Raw genomic sequence first — 23804 nt, forward strand, 5'->3', positions numbered from 1 at the left:
TCCTTCTAATTCAGTTACATGTATGTATTCTAATGATGTTTTCAGGCATGTAGCATCGTTTTGGAAAAGTGGGGGGAGGGGGGGGGGCTACTCATCCAAAAACAAAAAACATCTTGACAAGCATTACAAAAAAAAATCATCTTCAAAAATCGTGAAAATCCTAATCCGGGGGAGAATGGGAGGCAGAAACAGACCACATTAAAAAATAACCATGTTCCAAAAAAAAAAAACCCCAAAAGCAACAAAACAAGACAAACAAAAAACCCCCCAAAAACACCATATTTCCAAAATCTTGAAAATTCTCATTCGTGGTACATGCTCCGAAAAAGTTGGGAAGGGGGAGGGGGCTACGTGCTACATGCCTAGTTTTGGATGTATTTGGAGTAAAAATCAGGTGGACTTAATGCATTTTTCACTTTTCACTAAATGTAAATAAATGTAGTTTTTAGAAAGACAAGTCATTTAGTGTACTTAAACATTGATCTGCCACTGTCTTTAATTGCCTTCCGGTTTACGTGCCGTGTCAGTAAATTAGTACTTCAAAAACACTTTCTACTGTTCGTAATGGAGTCCTTTCATGGAGTTCTAGAGAACAGACTTTATCGTCAGATGTCTGGGAGGCAATGGGTGTTTATTGTTACGATCGGTCTCCTTCTGGTGTTAGGGTTGGCGATATTGATATCTTCTGTGACTTTTCTCCATGCTTCTAACAATGGCGAGTCTGACAGAGGTGCCGGTCCATGGAAACATATGTTACAGCAATCAAACCAAGAACGACCTTGCTTAGAGGCCAACCACATAACACCCGCTATAAACGGTAGTAAGTCTTCATTTCTTTACGTATACGTATTTAAAAGTTATGAGTTAAACACGCGCATTTGTCTAATGACTAGCTGAGATCCTCCCACATTCTATAAATCCTTAAGATTATTGTTGACCTGTGCTTGTAACATTTGCAGTTGTAACTAGGGCTTCTTTTGGAGAAGATGTTTGGCTTTTATCATCAATTTGATTAAAAGCACCTGGATTTCCTTTTTTAAAAAGTCTTATTAGGATAAAACCCAAGAGTAAATGTTGCTGTATTGGTAAATGCGTTAAGATTTTAAGTTATTGTCATTTCAGGATCATGGTTGGGCGACTCGTGTTCTGGAGATGATAGTTGCCCCGAGAACTCGGTGTGTGAATCAGGACAATGCTCCTGTAATCTGACGTACATGTATTTTGCAAACAGTGGGAAATGCCACAAAGGTTTGTGGAATTTTATTAACTTGTGAAAGGAATAAATTAGTTTACGAACTGAATTCTACACTGTAAAAGTTATGGCCAGTTTACAAGGTAAAGCAAGCTGTATAAACCTTGTTGTATACAGCAAACTGCTGCCGTTTGTACAACGCTTTGAATGAAATTAAAACCTTTCTGGAATCGTATCTTTCATGCGTTCGAATAGAGTATGTGTCTATTCTGTGCAGCCAGTGAAACTTATCTTCTTTAGCTGATGAGAGGCCTGGGATTTGTGCTTCATTAACTAATGTCAAGGACGTACATACTTTTCCCCAGCAAGTTTATCAGTACTTTCTAAGTTTCTTAGTACTTTTGTAAGTTTATAAGTAACGTCAGTAAAAACGTCTTAGTATCTATATTTATTTATCTAAATTATCTACATTTAGACGTATTCCTTTCTGTAAGTTTCTGTAAGTCATCAAAATGTACCTGAAATATACATTATACATCATTCTTCTCTTTTGGTGCGTCAATGTCGACAAAAACTGTATTTATTCTAAGGAGCGTTTCGTTTTGTTTGATGAACAATTAATGAGAATTTGAATCTGTTTATATCGTGTGGACATATAAGGAACAGATTGCAAAAGTTGTATACGACAAATTGTATACACCAAGTATTACCGTAAAAACCGGCTTTAAAGAAATTGACTCTCTATAATCTATGATAAATTGTATCGGACCTTGAATTGTGAAAATCTTAACTGCAAGTCTTCTTATGTTGTTTACGTAATAGAACGTACCCTTATTCATGTTGGTGAAACAAAAGGTTCTCTTAAGAAGAGCAGAGCTCGTGGCAAAGCCACGAGTAGGTCTTCCGTTGTTGCTGTAAGTTAAAAATATAAATGATTTGGTGTCAAACGATTATAATGACTAAACGTTCAGTTCTGCTTTTATTATAAAACGTGCTCTGATTGAAAGTCTGTATAAAAAATGTGTTTAAAAAAGGAAAGGAAAAATGTTCTAGGAAAACGATTTGTCGAACACAGTTTGAGAATCGTTTCAAAAATTCTTTAAACAATGAGAAGTTTAATGGGGAGTTAAATTTTTGGAAGGGTAGCAAGCATTGTTATATACATGTTTTCATATGTCATATAAGGAATTGTATTTAAAAAAACGAATCTGCCTACAAAACACGTAAACTTTTCTCTAAGATAACTTCTTTATTTAAATCTTTCTATATTTTCGAAGACTATGTGCAAGTTTGAAATTGTTGCGTGCTGCCAAAATTTACAAAATAGTCAAAATTGATGGCATCTCTGAACATTTCTATAGGAAAGTGTGTCGTCTGATATTGTTTAGTGATACGAGTAGACTTGGACATTCAAAATGATAATCGGCTATCAAAAATCAGCAGGAGAATTTATGCAAAAGTGAGCATCTAAATTTTACACCAGATGGTGCTGTTTCGTAGAGACACCTATATGTAACGTGAAATTAAATAAGGAATAAGGAATCATTCTTTGAGTATTATGAGGTGATAATTTTGGTCGGGCGTGATCAAATCCAATAAAGCCCGAAGGGTATGTGTTTTCTACATGTACAAATAAAAGTCATATACTGGAATCTCGGAGCTGGTAATAACGAGAGTCCAGGAATAAGGAATAAGGAATAATTCTGAGAGTATTATGAGGTGATAGTTTTGGTCGGGGCGTGATCAAATCCAATAAAGCCCGAAGGGTTTTATGATAGATTTGATCACGCCCCGACCGAAATTATCACCTCATAATATTCAAAGAATGATTCCTTATTACTTATATTTATATAATTTTAAGCCATCATACGATTAAATATTTAAAAATAAAAAAGCAAACCCCGCTGGCGCCTCAATTTGGCGTCATTTGTATTATGGGTTATATAGTACAAAATCGATACGCAGTGTTATCACAGGCAAAGACACTGGAAAATGTAAATATATAACCTTATTTACAAAATATATATTACTTCTCTCGACGATACAATAATATGGAAAATCCCTATCTTTAGGTCAGTTTTTTCTCCTTTGTCAGATCAAAAGTAATTCCCTCGGAGAAAGTTTACGTATGTATTTTGAAAAAAAAAAACAGGAAAGAAACTTCTGTAAAATAAGGCGGAAAATCATGGTGTTAGGGTTTTTATTTTCAGTTAATTTAATTAAATGAGACTAAGGGGGTTATTTGGTCGGATTTTTATGGGTAACATGTACATGAAGTAAATTCGATGCACGTTCCATGTTTTTGTTTTATTTGTTTTTTTTTTTTTTGGCTTTCCTCTGTTTTATCAGAAAGATATATCAAGAAATTACGTACATGTCACAAGCAATATTTGTGTCAAAGTTTAGCTTCTAGTCATTTTCATGTAAACAAGATATGACACAGACAGGAAATAAGCATTTTTTTTTCAAATGATCGTGAACTTGCACAACTGACCCTGGGTCAAGTTCATGACATATCCTTGGGTCATCAGCATTCTTTATATGAAAAAGCAACTTCCAATGTTTCTCCGTAAAAGCAGTATAAAGCAGACACAAATTATGAACTTTTTCTTTCAATGACCTTGAACTTGACAAAATAACCTTGGAACAAAATCATCACACACATTTAGGACATAAGCAATCTTGTGTGAAGTAAGATTTATCAATTTTTTTTTAATAAAATGATGTGGACCGGACACGATTTTTGCACTTTTCCTGCCAATGACCTTGATTTTGCCCAAATAATCTTTGGTCAAGTTTATGACACATCCTCAGGTCAAAAACAATCTTTGTTTTAGTTTATAATTTGTAAATTGTGATACTGAATTCGTACGGTTCTAAATTATGCCATCGCGCTGACTAACTAAATGGAATAAAACTTTGGGGTGGGGGTGGGGTGGGGGCTAGGAGCCTGGTCTTGGATCTATTTGGAGTGAAAATCAGGTCGACTAAATGCATGTTTTCACTTTTCACTAAATGTAAATAAAGGTAGTTTTAAGTGTCCTAAAACATTGATTTGCCATTGTCTTTAATTGTCTTCCGGTTTACGTGCCGTGCCATAAGTACTTCAAAAACAATCTCTACTGCTCGTTATGGAGTCCTTTCATTGAGTTCTAGAGAACAGACTTTACCGTCAGATGTCTGGAAGGCAATTGGTTTTTATTGTTACAGACCCTGAAACATACTACTACACCAAAAAAGCGTGCGACTTTCGTGCGAGAAACGTTTCGTGTAAACCGTTTAGCGTTTCGTGTAAACCGTTTAGCGTTTCGTGTGAATCGTGAAGCGTTTCGTGTAAACCGTTTAGCGTTTCGGGTAAAGTGTGCAGCGTTTCGGGCAAAGCGTGTAAATCGTATTGGGCAAAGCGTGCGAGAAACGTGTGAAACGTTCATCAGATTTCATTCGGAACTCTCTGACAATTTAATTGTTTCAAAATAGCACTCGTTTTAAACATAACTTTAAACTGTTTGCAAAACTCCTTTGAGATATTCTCGTGAAAAAAATCTATAAGAAATGATATACATGTACTTATCTTTTTACAAAATTCTCTATAAGAATGGCGAGTCTGACAGAGGCGCCGGTCCATGGAAACATATGTTATAGCAATCAAACTCAAAACTACCTTGCTTAGAGGCCAACCGCATAAAACCCGCTATAAACGGCAGTAAGTCTTCATTTCTTTACGTATACTTAAAGTTAGGAGTTAAACACGCGCATTTGTCTTAATGACTGTCTAGGATCCTCCCACATTCTAAGAACACCTAAGTTTATTGTTGACCTGTGCTTGTAACATTTGCAGTTGTAACTAGGGCTTCTTACATAACAAAAATTTGGTGAAGATGTTTAGCTTTTATCATCAATTTCATTAAAAGCACTTGTAATTCCTTTTTTTTTTAAAAGTTTTATTAGGATGAAACCCATGAGTAAATATCGCTATATTGGTAAATGCAGTTAAGATTTTAAGTTATTGTCATTTCAGGATCATTGTTGGGCGTCTCGTGTTCTGGAGTCGATAGTTGCCCCGCAAACTCGGTGTGTGAATCAGGGCAATGCTCCTGTAATCTGACGTATTTTGCACACAGTGGGAAATGCTACAAAGGTTTGTGGAATTTAATTAACAAGGAAAGGAATAAATTAGTTTACAAACTGAATTCTACACTGTAAAGTTATGGCCAGTTTACAAGGTAAAGCAAGCTGTATAAACCTTGTCGTATACAGCATATTGTGGCCGTGTGTACGACGCTTTTACATGAAATTAAAACCTTTTCAGAATCATAAACATGTATTTCACACGATCGAATAGAGCACGTGTCTATTTTGCATAGCGAGTTGTATAAAACTTTCCTTCTTTAGGTAGCAGGGGACAGTTTTTTTGATTCATGAAATTGTGGGTTGGGGCACCTCCATTTATCACTGTGTTGCGAGAAAAATATAACTTGCACCTAGATCAAAATGACTTGTGACTACCTGTTAGACTTAAGGAAGGACATAAAGGTTAAAAATTTACCCAAAAATGACACCAATGTCTTTTTCTGGTCAAATAAAATGTCTAATCCCCCCATGCAATGTCAAAATTTTACTCATTTTGGCCCATTTAGAGCTGAAAGCTCAAGTGAGCTATTCTGATCGCATTTTGTCCGTTGTCCGTCTGTCCGTCCGACCGTCTGTCCGTCTGTAAACTTTTTATATTTTGAACTTCTTCTTTAAAACCGCTTGGCCGATTTCAACCAAATTTGACACAAAGCATCCTTATGGTAAAGCAAATATAAATTGCAGAAATGAAAAACCAATCTTTTTCAAAGCGGAAAAAGCCTCGAAACTGTAGAAAAAGGGGGGTGCATTTTTAAAAATCTTCTTCTAAAGAACCACTGAATCAAATTCAACGCAATATAAGATAAATAATCCTTATGGAAAGGAAAATATAAATTGCAAAAATTAAGGGCCAATCTTTTTCCGAATTTGAGTTATTACGAAAAAATAACTGGAAGGGGTGGGCTTGGATCAGTTTATAACTTCGGGTTTGGTAATCCATATCTCAAAAACCTCTTTGAAGCGGCCATTTTGAACGTATGTCATAGCTAGTCCAGCTAACGCCATTTTATGGCAAGAAAGATAACTCGTGTTTGTTACCTGACAGCCATTGTGATTCGAATTTCTTCTGTTATGTAAACAATGGTAAAAACTTTAATTGACCTTATTCCTTGTGATGACAGCCAGAAGTCTATAAATGAGTAAGTAACATTACACTCCCGTTACTTATTTTCATCCGTGAGATAAGTAATAATTCGATAAATAAGAGTATATTGATGAAAATGAACTTAATGTAGGAAGAATGGTAAACTCGATTTTTTATAGATTCTCTTTGATATATAAGTAGTTGGAAAAAGTTGGTACTTCCTGGTAGTTAATAATACTATTAATGATTTTTCCAAGCATAAGTTGAGTTCCAATTGAGTTGCGGAAACGTGCGCGGAGTTTTACAAAATTTCGTCTTGGTCGGGATCGGAGACATCTTTGTATTTTTCTAAATATATAGAGAGCATTATTTACTGCTGAGAAATTAAGATAGATCTTATGAAATTTGCAATATTAACTCATATTTATTTAATTCTTTCTGTATAAATTGTTCCAAACACGGAATATTGATTTTTTTTTAAATTTTCAAATAATTATGTACCCTATTCAGATCGCGCTCGAAATTCACTACAGAGTTATCATTCTTGATTCGCTCTCCGGGTAACATAATTTGTCAGTGTTTTGGTATATCTGATCATCAAAATCTTTATTTTGTGACATTTGGTTTAAAGGATGGTTATTCTTCCTAAATGATAGATCATTCTGCTTAGAAATCAATGTTGGCTGATCAATAGAAATGTCTTGCTAAAATGATGATATGCCGTAACTACTTTCTGATGCCCCTTCTTCAACGATGAATTGCATAAAATCTACACAAAATTTTGATAGTTTGTCGAACACAAGTAAATGAAAATGACGCCTTTTAAACTGTTTCCATAGCCCTGACACATTATTATTAAAAGGATAAAAGCATTATCGCTGTTCTTAAAAAATTATTGCAACGGAAAATCATCTTTATTTGTACACATTTGTTGTTTTTTTAATAAAGATGAAAATAATGGATGGACCTTGGTACAATAGAGCGACATGCCCGCCAATACATTAATTTGAATTATAGCTCTTTAACATATGTGGCAACATTTTACGACGTTTTTAAACTATCTACAACCCATTCCCCAGGCTTTTTTTTTTTTACACAATTGGTAGCTGCTTTTACAATAAAAATGGTTCTCGTGAATAAACTTACTTTGTCATCGGTCATTTACAAAACTGTTTTGTTAAAATAACACTCGGATTGCGTACATCAGTACTCTGAAGATGGTATTAAATAGATTCTTGCGTTTCTGATTTACAACATCTATGAAGTTTTTTTTAAAAACAGGTCTTCAAATAATTAGTTGGTGTTCCTATTGGTACCAATTGCGCTCCATCGTTAGCAGACATATTTCTATATTCAGAGGAAGCAGAATTTGTTAAAAAAAACTTGTACATAAAAACAGAAGATATTACTAGCTGGGCCATCAACTCGGCATTTATGTATATCGACGACGTATTATCAATTGACAATTTTTAGTTCCCTTCTTCAACTCGATATATTCCAGTGAACTTGAAATAAAAGATACCACATAGTCTGAGTCATCTCTTTTTATATTTGGATATATTACCAGAAAAGAAATTAATGGTAACATAACTACAAAACTTTATGATAAACGTGATGAATTCAATTTTCGATCGGCAACTTTCCTTATGTAGCAATATACCTTCATACCCTGCATATGGAATTTTTGTCTCTCTGTTGTATCGATACGCAAGTGCATGCTATGTACACGCATGAACGATTTATAAAACGAGGCAAGCAACTGACAAACAAGTTGATAAATCAAGATTATCAACAGTCTCGATTAAAGTCATCATTTCGTAAGTTCTATGGTCGATAAAACGATTACATTTTTCCGATTAAGACAAAGAGCACACGGCGGGTGTGACCGATCTGCAATGGATACTCCTTCATGGCGTCTGATTTTTACCTCTAACTTTTGTAGAGGCCCGTGTTTGCTCTGCTCCTGTTTAGTATTTTTCATTTTGACTTTTAAATATTATTTTCTGTTTTTAAATTTATTTAATAATTGATCAACAAATAAACTTGATTTCTACGGCGAACCGTACGCGCACAATTGACGCGCATTTAACAATTCGTTGTGTTACACGTTGCCAAGTGTTTTGCCAACGCTAAGGGTACAAACATGTATTAGAACGAATTAAAAACTGCGTCTCAACCAATCAGATTTCAGTCTTTAACATGAAAGTAAGATAAACATAAATGTTATATGTATCAACAGAGAAGTCAATCTTCGTCACATTGTTTTTTAGGGATTGTTCTTAGAAATGCTTATTAACAAGTAATAAACTATCATTTTTTTCTAGATGAAATATTTTTGAGACAGACTACAACGCGAATAGACCTTATAGAGCCGTCTTTGGTGATATGGTCGGGGCATTTTCCCCGTCGTAGTGACTGTACCTCCAAGTGTACCCAGGAACCGGACTGTGTGTCATTATTGTACAACATGGCTGACGAGTCATGTGACCTCTTCAACGTGATCTATGACAGTGATGCCAGGGGTGACATAGACTATTACTGGGTACTGGAGGACAGAGGAAATCGATGGGGTAAGCTAACTAAGGAAAAGTTAACATTATAAATCGTTTTGGCGACTAAAATTAAGTTCAAAATTGCTATGTAATAATGATAAATCAAAGTATAAAACACATTGACAAAAATGTCATTGTTCTTGTACAGTTTCACATGTAAAAGGTGTTCAATTATGATTTCTTTTTAAAATAAAGTTTTTGAAAAACAAAGTTCAACTTCAAGGATTCAATTTCTTTTCCTTGCAGTTCCAGAGTCGTGCCTCAACCTCTCAACGTGTTCGGGTATTAGAACAGACGGAGAATACTGGGTCTATCCAACTGTAACAAATCGAAGGAGAACGAAAATCTACTGTCACAACCTAGCGACTGAACCTTCACCTTTTATAACTTTAAAATACCCTAACAGCTTTATTTTCCATGACGGATCAAATTGGATAAAACATCGACGACAATGCCAATCATCTATTAAACCTCCATTGAAAACGACCGAGTTTTTAAAAGTGAAAATAGATATAGAGGTGATAGTTGTGTATAACATGCTTTAGTTTATGTATAACCACAGATTGAATTATGGTTGTAAATTATAAGTTCGTATTGTCTGAAAGTACTTCACAAAAGCAATATTTCTGTTTACAGAGCATGGTGGTAAATGGATCTGATTATACGTTCACATTGTTGACCGGATCAAATCCAATCCAGTATGGACATGCTCGTGACTGTAATGGGGAACACTTTAGGAAACCTTGTCCTCACTTTGGGACCGCAACCATTGATACCAGAGGGACTGGACTGATCGTTGATCCTACAGTATGATTGAATGTTAAAAATACTTTTTGTAATATTTTCTTAGCTGCATCAATATATAAATTTTCAAAAAGACTATACCACACAAACTATTTTACATGTAACGTTGTCAAACAGTTCTTGACAAATGTATAGTTTCGTTAGCTATGGCTATATGTTTTCCATGCGTTAAAGCCTATTAAGCTAGCATAGCTTACACATGCTAAAAAAAGGTTGTAATAATTGATTTTTTTAAACTGTGCTGTGAGTGTTAAAATTGACGATTTGAACTTTTGCAATCTCAAACGATATTACTTTCTGGGCCATTGGTGAATATCAGTCATGTGTTCTTATATTGATGGTATCTGTATGGTGTTATTTTATACTTGCTTTACCAAACGAGGTGAAATAATGTATGTAAGTTGGAGAGTATTTTTTCCAAAGAAAGAACAAATTCTCTAAAAGCAGGGACGGGTGCATATAGTTTCAAATCACTCTAATTGTTATTCACTTATCGAATAACGTTATTAAGTTTATTGTGAAAGAGATTCGTCAGAAACTGTTTGGTGAACAAATATATTTTACGTTACCGTTCACAATGTACGGTATGTGGAATAACGCGTTAGTTGAGCAGACTGTAATAGTGCTAATGTTTTCCTCACAAAAAACTTACTGCAAAATGTCGATCAACGGTAAAATTAGGGTTGAGACGCCGTGAAATCCATCAAACGTTTCTTAGCATATGTTTTAACTTATTTACTTACAAGAAATCTGAAAAGAAAATCTCTGAAATATCGTCACCACCGTAAATAAAAAAATGTGCTTTGTTATATATACATGTACATGTATAACTGTGTAAATTTGCGATTCGATCTGCACGAGAATTTTACAATCCGAGGTCGGTTAGGGTGTTTGAAAGTCAGCGGCAAGTAAAGCGTCAACATCAGTAGTAAATATTGTTTGGTGAATATTGAGGTAAATTAATGTTCTTACAGGCAGAATGAGTTAAAAAAGAAAGTATATCACAGAGCAGCTCAAAATTGAACAAGTTTGCGCCGTAAATTGCAAGTTTTGTGTACGTTTAAAGGCACATTCACACTTGTAAAAGCTCTGTAAGTTGTTTTAATTCCACGATGTAAAATTTCACGTTTTTTAAAAAGTACCAATCGCGATAGTTTTAATTTCACGCTGCAAGAAATGGCGCAATGAATAAAGTATAAGCATTGAAACATTTTTGAAAACCAATGATAGTATTCTTGATGGGTTTAATTTCGTGGGGAAATGATAAATCGCGAGCATAGTGAAATTAAAACCATCGTGATTATTTGTCAATCTACAGTAAGTGTGCCATTGATCGATTGAAGTTCAACTAAATGCATTATCTGTAATATTTATTGTCAATATCTGTGCTGAATTCTATTGAGTAAGCTAAACGAAATAAATACTACCTCGAATTAGAATGATGCGTTAAAAATGCTTGCATTTATCGATGAAGTACTATACTGAAAAGTGAAATTGGGAACCTGTTTCAAATATCTACAGACAACAGTTTGTTTTTGTTTACACCATAAAAAACAAGAGGCGATAATTGAGAGAATTCCTGGTTAACTTAATTTAGTTTTTGCAGTCCTGATACAGACAGAGTTAAACGGCACAGCCGTCAGTTGATGAATAAGATATCTATACCTCGTAAAAGTGGGCGGGTACCAGATCAGCCAAATAAAACGCTTCTTTCATAAACTCGACTCGTGATTCGACTTGTTTTACAGCTACATCAAATAGTGTCGTCACTCAACGCATCGCTATATTGGCCGAAATGTATACTTTCAAGCGAGGTTTCCGATAAAGATAAAATTAACGCCATCAAACTCATTATGTATCAGTAAGCGAAATATTTACGGAAACTTTTTTCCATGCATTTTTAACAGACTAATAATAAGTATAGTCTACGGAAGTACTGGTTCTATATTTAGATTGGATACTATTAGTCTGGCCTTGATTCAAAACGCTACTGCTGCAAATACCGTATGTCGCTTTGGTAATCAATGTCAGCTAACCAGTCTTATTGAACTATGGCGTAGGAATACATACGACTACAAACAAATGTCTATTCTAAACTATTCGTACTATTTAAAATCTGACCATTGTCAAGGTATTTAAAATAAATGACCTTGTAAAACAATGCTTCTGAATACATTACATCGAGAGTATCCATTATTTTCACGTACTAAGTCTTGCCTGCGATGAAGATTTGTGCTTAGGTCCATATACTGTTTCACTTCCGTTTTTCCAGAGTAACTGCATAGAAGAGTTGACTAAAATCAAAATCCAAAAACAGTTGATAAAAATGTAGATAAAACGAATAAAAAATATTCAATTGATTCGGTTCTGTTATATTTTGAATTGGGATGAGGTGAAATATTGCTATTTTCTGCTTCATTGAATTATTTCTTAAACACATGTTCACTGTTGTAGTCAGTATTGTTAGTTTAACCTATGATGCCTCCATTACCGTTACGTTAAAGGCATGTGTTGACAAATCATTAAACAGACAAAGAGCTGTTATCTTATATGGAATTGTGTATTTATCCAATATGGTATAACTGCACATTTCTTTCTTATTATTGTGATCTGCTTGACGAATTCTGATCTGTAGTCTAGAAGGAAAGGAAAATATTGAGTGTGCATTATAATAGTACAAATATATTTACATGGATGATTTTTTACATAGTCAGTCATTAACTTTAAAAACAGTCAACAAGAATAGGTTTTCTCAAAATATGATAGGGGAATAAACAGCTGTCGAACAAGGTATTCAAAAAAGAAAAGCTGGATTCATGCATTTCTAAATCTAAAAAGAGGAAGCCAAAACATATATTTGTTCTTACAGAGGTTTTTCCCCCTCATTCATTGCACGTGCATAATGAAATCGACTAAAACAAACACTAACCTTTGATGGCATCTGTTTCATCTGAGTACATAGCGTCTTTCTGACTCTAAGGAAATGGTCGACCTTCTCATTCATAAAAGTGTTTCCCTGCTCACGCATGCCTCGTACGTAGAATACTTATAATAATACAAACATTTCGAAGGTAAACCCCCGTTTAACTTCCCGAATTCCACGATGAATCGTGAAAGTCAATGGTTCACAACTTCTACAATGAACACTGCAAGCTTAAGGATAACTTAGTGGCTTGTGTTCTGTGATTTCTGCCATTCGTCGCATGTAGTGTTCTTCATACCGTCATCAACGGTTTTTCCAAATTGAGAGTGGTTTTGACCAATTCAGTTTTACGTTATTAAGCTAAGGTTTGTCCAACATATATATTCAAGTGCAGAGTTGAATGTTCGAAATCAAAACTAAAATTGTGTTCGCTAGAATAAAAAACCACCGTTGTTTAATGTAATCTTTTTGATCTTGTCTGCAATCTGAATAAGCTGTATGTTATTTTATTTATTGCCTAACACTTTTAAAGGCGCAATATCCTACAGTAAATCTAAATCTCCAAGCATTAGATATTCCATCCTCTTACTCTGACCGCATGTCTTAAGATGATCTAATGATTAGGAGTGGACGGTACACGAGACAAACTTTGCTGTGTTGTCTGAAAATGATGCTTGGGTGGTTACGTCAAAACTGGAGCCTTTGATAGGATATTTATTTTGTGCATCTAAACAATTTTTTCGCAAGATCAATTGAAATTACCATCACATTAAACGAACAATTTTCAGCTAAATCATAAGTTAAAACAGATATTCCATTCATAACTTAACTGGTTCGTCTCATGACATTAAGAGGACTCGATGGTCGTGGCCATTTTTAGACTGTATTGATCTCCTTTAGAAAAGGAGCTCTACAGTAAAACACGCTTATATCGAAGTGCTGGGGACGGGCGATATTACTTATTTATAAGCGTAATTCGAGATATCCTTCAAGAGTAAAACGTGTAATAAAGTAACAGAAAATGAAAATCACTTCGCTGTAGGCGTCAGTTCATAATAAGCGTGTTCTCTATCACTGTGTTTTACTGTATATAAAAATATAGGAAAATAAAATTTAAAAATGTAAAATTAATGGGTTTTTCTTTACTAAATAGTAGTGTATAAGTAAACAAATTGTATCTGAGAGATTTTTTTATATATCTGATGGTATATTGACCATCAAGCCTCCTTAAACAAAGAGTTCTGTACTCCAAACCATAGTATAATTTACACAACACCACAAAACATAATGTATGGAATACGTATTTCTTAGCCATGTTAATCTGTTACTTAATCATAATTTCAGGTTGATTTTGGATTAAAACATGGTTATAAGGCGGCTATGAAAAATTTCCATCGTTCCGTTTATGGACAGATTTCATTTACTTGTGCTGGATGGTGCGGCATTTGTGGACCGATCTCTGGACCAATCAAATTCAAGCATTCTATGGATTTCAGTAAGTTTGCGGCAACGTTATTTGTCCTTTACTGAAGTATTTAGAAAAATAAACATCTTAATGGGTTTGGCAACTTTTAGTTTCAGCTTCTGAAGCACAAGCTGTTATTTGTCACAAATGAAATTTAGTTCTTCAAGGAAACAGGTATAGTAATACATTCTTAGAAAATTTTAATTGAAAAGCAATTTAACAACAATTATCTAAAAAAAATTCATTCTTTTTTTATTACAGAGTATGCGGAAGATATAAGATCAGCGTCTTTGACGTTTGATATATTTTAACGTTACAACAACAATTTGTTAAAAAAAAATAACACCATTACATGTAGCGGAGATTTGTATTTTAGTTTTATCAATAGTTATTGACAATAACGTATTCTGATGCGCTGTATGTCACTTAAATGCAGTATGTTGATGCATAAATTCAAAATCATTGAAACTCTGCATATTTTAATATTTGTAACTGTGTGAGTATGGCATGTTTTACCTTTTTTTAAGAATCCATGTAATTAAAATAATTAATAGGAATTTGAAACATGTTTTAGTAATAATAATGGCATTAATGTCAAATATTCTAAAAATATAGAATGGTAGTTAGTCCTAGTAATAATAATGGCATTAATGTCAAATATTCTAAAGATATAGAATGTTAGTTAGTCTTAGATCTTTAGACAGCAATTGTACCTTTCTTTATTCGAGCCTTTATATCGAATAAGAATTCCTAAATGAATATAAGATTATATTTTATTTCTTAATTTTTTGGCTTATGTAAAAAAGGACTATATACTGTATTATAATTCTCTCGTCTCAAAAAAGAATTTAAATTCTTTTTGAGTGACTACTATTTAAATCGATCTCTTACTCATGTAGGAAAATTAGAAAAAAGTTTCATAATCTATATTATGATGTTTTTCAGCTGCTTCATTAAGGACCGCACAACAATATATGATTACATGTTTCAGAATGCTGTAAAAGATTACGCCAGTCTGGAATGATTTCAGTCAAAATGAGTTTCGAAAACGTTTTGTGAACTTTTATGCAGCTTTAAAGCAATATGAGCTGTATTTTTTAGACTTTTATTTTGCTGCAAAAACCTGCTAGTATGATAAGTCTGCATATTTGAAAAAATCATTAATTTTTGTCAAAGGAAATATTACTCTTTTAAGGAATACATGTATATAGCAAATCATTTTTTGTACAGGACGACAATAATTCAATTTTGCTCCAAATAAGGCTTTTAACGGCCTTTTCCATGAAAATATGGCTAACAGAAATTTAAAAACCATGATATTTTTGTCATTTTAGTAGAAAAGAACATTTTAGTAAAAAAAAAAATTAAACATGAAAAATGCAACTCATATTGTTTTAACTCAATCTTATAATGTAATTTGAATGTTGTTAGATTATAGTTTAGATTAGATTAGATTAGAGTATAGATGACAATTTGTAATTGCCATTTTTCATTTTCATTATAATTATTAATGACGTAGGTACGAGCGTTAAACTGAAAATAAAATAAACAAAATCATCAATGTGTTGCAAAAATTTATCCTAGAATTTTATATTATTTTTAACCGATTTTTCCAAAAGAAAAATCCGGTTATTGAAATGGTGAAAATGGCGTGCGGTCGGGCGGGCATCTGCCAAAAGGGTACCACTATTAAACTGATAACTCCACCTACAGTTTTCAAGGTAGGAAGTGGATGTTATGCAGATCAATTGGACGCACGTCAGAAATGTGGATATTACTTGGAGTTTGATTTTTGATAATTTATGAAAAAAAAATACCAGCTGTTGAACTTAGTCATTATCTCAGAGGAATATTGCATATAGGGTATCCCATTTCTCTGGATAGATATTGTTTATCAATTCGGGGTTGATATTTGAATTATGTTACAGTTTACATAAAAGGAAACCCGGTTTGCTGTCGCATTGACAGCTTTTCACTTGTTAACTTTTGTGGTAAATATGTGTTTTTAATCAATAATTGATCTGAGACTGTTTGCAATATCAAATTGAAAACTACCTTCATGAATGCTATAATGTACGTTATAACTGATTGTGTCGAAATTTAGCGGCAAACGATTCTTTACATGGAACATATTTAAAGTTTGAACCATTCAAGAGGTGGGAAATGAAAACAAATACGAAAATATGGTAAAGTGATTTTGAAAATCTTCTAACAAGAAATGATATAATTATGACCTGTGATAATACTAAAATTTTAAAGATGCTTTTTGACTATTCAAGATCTACATTTGTCAAAACACGAATCCCTTTGATCTCGACATTGTTATACAAGAGATTCAATTATAATCAGAGAAATAAATGCAAATTATTATCTTTTATACTCTAATTAGAAAGTATAAAAGAACATCATACTTATTTTACATCTTCTGTAAGTATTCTAAAACAGAACAAAACACGGGGTATATAATCATAATTTAAAGAATATTACACATTTGAATTTCTTAAAACATATCGAATGGGAATTTCTTAAAACATATCGAATGGGGTTTTCAAATAATTAGTAAGGCGCGGTTTATTGCTACTTTCGATAGCTGTATTAAAACATCTGCTTATTCGGATTTTTATATTGCGTTTGCATTACTCGCTCTAAAATGAAGATCATTTGTTTTCTTAAGTTGTTTTCTTTGCCATACCCTGTACAACGCTGTTTTACTTACATATTGTTGTGAGTTTAAACAAGAAGCAACAATTCTTACCATAACTGCATGTATTGTTTCGGTAATGTAAGTATACAACAAAAAGCTGGTTATAGAAGGCAAGTGCTGCATAAAATTTCGAAATAAGAAACACAACTCTAAATATGTTTGTTGTCAATTGTCCACTGTCTTTTCCGATGTATAATAATTGCATCCCTTGACTCGCCTTAATTCTAATTTATTTTAGTTCAAATTTGGGACAATTTCAAGGTAAATTTAATAATACTTCTATCAACTATCCCTTTAATCACCAGAGAAGTTGTTTCAATGCAATAATCTAATAACATAACGCATCACGAAAAATTAAAGCAACCTGTCTGCTTTAAAAAAGATGTAAGAATGCCTGTTGCTATTTTGGCCAGTATCAAATTGATGACGTTTCATATTTTAATATTAAATGAGACATCAATGTATTTGGGTTTATTTTTTGGGAAGGGGAAGGGGGCAGAAAATACTAATTCCTGATCATTTAACTGTCAAACGTCGAATGGTTTACAAAGAGGAATCCAATCTGTATTAAATGAATCAAAAATACCAAGGGCGTTGTCTTGTGTTCAAATTTGAAAGTGTGCAATTGTCACCAACTGGAATGCTCATTAATTTTGCAAATTTGAAATATTAAATTTCATTGGATGAAATAAACACAAATTAAAAAAAGATATTCGACATAATGTTAATTAGAATGAATATCTATAAATTTGTTTAAATAAAGCGATACAAAGCATCGCAGATTCAAATGGAAGTGTATATCGAAATACACATGAAAATAAATGTTACTGTGCTGTGTTTCAGATAAAAGTATTTTATTTTGTTTATGTGTGTCTGGTTTGTACATGTTTGTACAAAGATCTACATGTTGTTTCAATTTTATAAAAGGCAAACATGTTGATTGCGATCAAACTTGAGACTCTGTGAAAAATATTTAAAACATCAACCAAATAGAGGTTAACTGCAATAGCATCGAATATCACACGTATGCTTTATGCCGAAATAGAGCACGGCGAATATTTTCAACGAAAATCTGTCAAGCGCCGACAGCGGGATTCGAACTCACGACGCTAAAATCATTGTTTCTAGCATAAAGCCCAACTCGTTACCGCTACTCTAAAGTATCCGTTATTATGCATCCGGTATTTAGGTACATAAAACGTAGATATATACGACTGACATCAAGCAATTAAAATTATTCATTTTTCCCCAAAAAAAAAAAAACTTCATTATTGATGGTAATTTTAAAGTTAAAGTTTCCTATAAACTTTTGAACAAATTGATTGAACATTTTTCAAAGAAATTCTACATGAGAATCACAAAAACGCTTTTTTAAATGACGCTTGATAAAGAATGTTCAAGAAAAAAAAAATTCACTGAGATTTCGTCTGCTAAACATTTCGAGTTTTCTCGGTAAGACCAAACGTCTCTCTATTTCTTGAAAAGATCATAAACCTTTGTTGACTTTTTATTGTACAACAACTTGTTGATTAAATAAACAATCAAATCAATTGATTACACGTAATTTGAAAAACAACAACAAACGCTTGCTTTTCCGGTGATTATTTTAAGGGACTTGTCAACACTCGAACGTCAGAGCTACTTATAGCAAAGCACGTCAGTATATTTAACAGTCGGCATAATAATAACAATAGTGTTGTGTTGTGCATGTACTATGCCTAAATAGTAGTCAGGGTTTGATACATAGTGCACTCGCCTCCGGCTCGTGCACCATGTATCAAACCCTGACTACTATTTAGGCATAGGACATGCACAACACAACACTATTATATAAGTATCAGCTGTTTCCTTCTTGAATGTTTTCACATAAAACGTCACATTGATTGTTTGAGCATTAAATCATAATGACATGGTTTTGAGGTGGTTGACGGTTTGTTATTGTCATTTTTTCATCTAAACATAAAACAAATAAATATATAAATATGCTTGGAGATGTAAAATGATTTATGATGACAATTTCTTTTGATTTCCTTGTTTGAATGAAAACGCATGCTTTGTTCGTTAATTATATATACAAAATGGTGTTATTGTGATACCAGCAAACGATTACGTAGGAACTTTTTTTTCGAGTTAGCGGTGTTTAAATTTTATTAAAGGGGAAGGAAAGTCAAAACATTTTTTTATCAAAAAAGTGGTTTGAATTATCACATGTTGTCATGTTGTTTTGAAAATAATCTACATAATCAAGCTTTAATGCACGTTTGAAGTTAGAGAAATCATATTTCCTGGAGGCTGACATGATGTAGAACTCTTTTGTATTTAAAAAAATATTTTGACGTCACACCATCTATTTCGGTTTAGTTTACATATACAATGTACACCGTGCTCTGAATAAAACGCTGGATTCTTCCTTTCTGTTACTCAAGTAGTCGACTGAACAAAATTGATGATGTTAAGGTCAATCTAAAGAATAAATACATTTATGCATAAATATATGATTTTTTTTTTTAAATAAAATACAGCTGTTACTTCAAAGTTGAAAATGACGTCGATTAAATTTTTATTCCAAGTCAAGCTCTTCGCTACATAAATAAGTATGTTATAATTGCAATCGAGATGTTTAAAATACATTCTCTAAAGTCGGAATTACCATGTCGAAATAACGACGGTAGACATCTTTTACGATACTTGTTATCTGTTAACAATTTTCACAACTATATGTATAAACAGAGACTATAACCCCAGATTTTTAGATTTCAACGAACATGCTCCGTTTTACGTTCGTTTGTAATTAAGGAGAAAGTCAAGGTAAAAAAAAGATATTGTTTCAAATTCTATAGAAATTTTCTTTTAGAGCGAATATCGTTTTTTGCTAATAAGTGATGCTATGTTGATAAAACAAACCGGAATAGATGGTGTGATGTCATAGATTAAAATTCAATGACAGCTTCTATAGCGGCTGGAAATTTAAATTAAGCTATTGATTTTCTTGATTTATTCATTGTTCAAAGAGTTTAAATAAAAATAAATACAACTAGAGCAAAGCTCGTTGCAAAGCAACGAGTGGGTCTTCCGTTAATGTTGGAAGTAAAGCTGGAAGTTCCTGTAAGAAGCAGAGCTCTTAAACCAATAACAAGAGTAACTAAAATAAAAAAAGATGAAAAAAATCGAATATTCCTGGTACGACTTAACAAAATACGAATGATTTTAAGTACGACTTAACAAAAACCTTTCCGATTTCAAGAACGACTTAACAAAAAAAATCCGAATGTGTTCAAGTACGACTTAACAATTATTTTTGGTACAAGTTAATTTTACTTTTAACATTACGCTATTTTTTAAACCAAGGACGCGGAATCAAAATTTCCGGAAAAATCAATTTTTAAACCCCGATATCTCTTTAATGCATCGTCCGATTGTAAAACGGCTTTCAGTGTTAGATTCAGCTTAATAAGCTCTACAAAACACTTATTCATTTTTGATTTGATCAGAAAATTCATTTTGTCGAAAAATTTGTTTCACTTCCGGTTTCGACCGGAAGTAACAGATTTTCATTTCGAGCCTTATTACAGAGGTAAATCGACCAAATCATAAGCATTGAAAATTTCAAGCCTCTATCTTAAAGCGTTTTTGAGAAACGCCGCGGACAAAATGACTTTTTGAAAATTTTAAAAATGACGTAACGTTAAAACGGAAGTGAGATTTTCAATGAAACTTTATAAACCACGAGGTATTATAATTGCACATAATCTCTGAAAGTTTCATTAAAATCGGTTGTAAATTTTTTGAGTTATAAAGCCGAAAAGGAGTCAGAAAAAAAAATAAAAAGAACTAGAGCAAAGCTCGTTGCAAAGCAACGAGTGGGTCTTCCGTTAATGTCAGAAGTAAAGCTGGAAGTTCCTGTAAGAAGCAGAGCTCTTAAACCAATAACAAGAGTAATAAAAAGAAAAAGATGAAAAAAATCGAATTATTCCTGGTACGACTTAACAAAATCCGAATGATTTTAAGTACGAATTAACAAAAACCTTTTTGATTTTAAGAACGACTTAACAAAAAAAATCCGAATGTGTTTAAGTACGACTTAACAATTATTTTTGGTACGAGTTAACTCTACGATTAACATTATGCTATTTTTTAAACCAAGGACGCGGAATCAAAATTTCCGGAAAAATCAATTTTTAAACCCCGATATTTCTGTAATGCATCGTCCGATTTTAAAACGGCTTTCAGTGTTGGATTCAGCTTTATAAGCTCTACAAAACACATATTCATTTTTGATTTGATCAGAAAATTCATTTTTTCGAAAAATTTGTTTCACTTCCGGTTTCGACCGGAAGTGACAGATTTTCATTTCGAGCCTTATTACAGAGGTAAATCGACCAAATCATAACCATTGAAAATTTCAAGCCTCTATCTTAAAGCGTTTTTGAGAAAAGTCCGGGACAAAATGACTTTTTGAAATTTTTAAAAATGACGTCACGTCAAAACGGAGGTGACGTTCTCTTTAAAACTTTTACATTTTTGAGGGACGCCAACTTGCAAAAATCTCTGAAAATTTCATCAAAATCGGTTTAAAACCTTTTGAGTTATGAAGCAAAAAAGGAGTCAGAAGAAAAGAAAAAGAATAATAACTAGAGCAAAGCTCGTTGCAAAGCAACGAGTGGGTCTTCCGTTAATGTCAGAAGTAAAGCTGGAAGTTCCTGTAAGAAGCAGAGCTCTTAAACCAATAACAAGAGTAATAGAAATAAAAAGATGAAAAAAATCGAATTATTCCTGGTACGACTTAACAAAATCCGAATGATTTTAAGTACGACTTAACAAAAACCTTTTCGATTTTAGGAACGACTTAACAAAAAAATCCGAATGTGTTTAAGTACGACTTAACAATTATTTTTGGTACGAGTTAACTTTCCGATAAACATTATGCTATTTTTTAAACCAAGGACGCGGAATCAAAATTTCCGGAAAAATCAATTTTTAAACCCCGATATCTCTGTAATGCATCGTCCGATTTTAAAACGGCTTTCAGTGTTACATTCAGCTTAATAAGTTCTACAAAACACATATTCATTTTTGATTTGATCAGAAAATTCATTTTTTCGAAAAATTTGTTTCACTTCCGGTTTCGACCGGAAGTGACAGATTTTCATTTCGAGCCTTATTACAGAGGTAAATCGACCAAATCATAACCATTGAAAATTTCAAGCCTGATTCTTAAAGCGTTTTTGAGAAAAGTCCGGGACAAAATGACTTTTTGAAATTTTTAAAAATGACGTCACGTCAAAACGGATGTGATGTTCTCTTTAAAACTTTTACATTTTTGAGGGACGCCAACTTGCAAAAATCTCTGAAAATTTCATCAAAATCGGTTTAAAACCTTTTGAGTTATGAAGCAAAAAAGGAGTCAGAAGAAAAGAAAAAGAATAATAATAATAATAATAAAAAGAAACAATAGAATAACAAGAGGGTCTTCCGTTGGAAACGGAAGACCCTAATAATAATAACTAGAGCAAAGCTCGTTGCAAAGCAACGAATGGGTCTTCCGTTAATGTCGGAAGTAAAGCTGGAAGTTTCTGTAAGAAGCAGAGCTCTTAAACCATTAACAAGAGTAACTAAAATAAAAAGATGAAAAAATCGAATTATTCCTGGTACGACTTAACAAAATCCAAATGATTTTAAGTACGACTTAACAAACACCTTTCCGATTTCTAGAACGACTTAACAAAAAAAATCCGAATTGTTCAAGTACGACTTAACAATTATTTTTGGTACGAGTTAATTTTACTTTTAACATTTCGCTATTTTTTAAACCAAGGACGCGGAATCAAAATTTCCGGAAAAATCAATTTTTAAACCCCGATATCTCTGTAATGCATCGTCCGATTTTAAAACGGCTTTCAGTGTTAGATTCAGCTTGATAAGCTCTATAAAACACATATTCATTTTTGATTTGATCAGAAAATTCATTTTTTCGAAAAATTTGTTTCACTTCCGGTTTCGACCGGAAGTGACAGATTTTCATTTCGAGCCTTATTACAGAGGTAAATCGATCAAATCATAACCATTGAAAATTTCAAGCCTCTATCATAAAGCGTTTTTGAGAAAAGTCCGGGACAATATGACTTTTTGAAATTTTTAAAAATAACGTCACGTCAAAACGGGGGTGACGTTCTCTTTAAAACTTTTACATTTTTGAGGGACGCCAATTTGCAACAATCTCTGAAAATTTCATCAAAATCGGTTAAAAATCTTTTGAGTTATGAGGCAAAAAAGGAGTCAGAAGAAAAGAAAAAGAATAATAACTAGAGCAAAGCTCGTTGCAAAGCAACGAGTGGGTCTTCCGTTAATGTCGGAAGTAAAGCTGGAAGTTCCTGTAAGAAGCAAAGCTCTTAAACCAATAACAAGAGTACCTTAAATAAAAAGATTAAAAAATCGAATTATTCCTGGTACGACTTAACAAAATCCGAATGAATTTACGTACGACTTAACAAAAACCTTTCCGATTTCAAGAACGACTTAACAAAAAAAAATCCGAATGTGTTACAGTACGACTTAACAATTAATTTTTAGGTACAAGCTAATTTAACCAAGAACTTGATACTAATTTCTTAACCAAAAACGCGGAATCAAAATTTCCGGAAAAATCATTTTTTGAACTCGTATATCTCTGTAATGCATCGTCTGATTTTAAAACGGCTTTCAGTGTTAGATTCAGCTAAATAAGCTCTATAAAACACATATTCATTTTTGATTTGATCAGAAAATTCATTTTTTCGAAAAATTTGTTTCACTTCCGGTTTCGACCGGAAGTAACCGATTTTCATTTCGAGCCTTATTACAGAAGTAAATCGACCAAATCATAAGCATTGAAGAATTCAAGCCTCTATCTTAAAGCGTTTTTGAGAAACGCCGCGGACAAAATTACTTTTTTAAAATTTTAAAAATGACG

General features: G+C 33.0%; 1 protein-coding gene across 4 annotated transcripts; it reads left to right on the forward strand.

Annotated features, from left to right (window-relative positions):
- The first annotated feature begins 437 nt into the window (after positions 1-437).
- LOC128161359 (uncharacterized) lies at positions 438-15712 on the forward strand. 4 transcript variants are annotated; one of them, XM_052824635.1, is made up of 9 exons: positions 438-820; positions 1123-1248; positions 5211-5330; positions 8732-8977; positions 9206-9477; positions 9596-9766; positions 14031-14181; positions 14262-14325; positions 15097-15712. In XM_052824635.1, the coding sequence occupies exons 1-8, from the start codon at positions 565-567 to the stop codon at positions 14300-14302; spliced, it is 1383 nt and encodes a 460-aa protein (XP_052680595.1). In that variant the 5' UTR covers positions 438-564; the 3' UTR covers positions 14303-14325; positions 15097-15712. The 4 variants fall into 4 exon arrangements, with proteins under 4 accessions (XP_052680595.1, XP_052680597.1, XP_052680594.1 ...); XM_052824634.1 differs by having other exon boundaries at positions 439-820; positions 14413-15712; XM_052824636.1 differs by having other exon boundaries at positions 439-817; positions 14413-15712.
- Positions 15713-23804: the final 8092 nt, after the last annotated feature.

The sequence above is a fragment of the Crassostrea angulata genome, chromosome 8, assembly GCF_025612915.1.
Source record: "Crassostrea angulata isolate pt1a10 chromosome 8, ASM2561291v2, whole genome shotgun sequence".
Lineage (NCBI taxonomy): Eukaryota > Metazoa > Mollusca > Bivalvia > Ostreida > Ostreidae > Magallana > Magallana angulata.

Coding starts and splice junctions, on each gene's coding strand:
- LOC128161359 (XM_052824635.1), top strand. CDS start 565: ATGGAGTCCTTTCATGGAGTTCTAGAGAACAGACTTTATCGTCAGATG. Junction 5,331..8,731: donor CAGTGGGAAATGCTACAAAG/GTTTGTGGAATT, acceptor ATTTTTTTCTAG/ATGAAATATTTTTGAGACAG. Junction 8,978..9,205: donor GGACAGAGGAAATCGATGGG/GTAAGCTAACTA, acceptor TTTTCCTTGCAG/TTCCAGAGTCGTGCCTCAAC.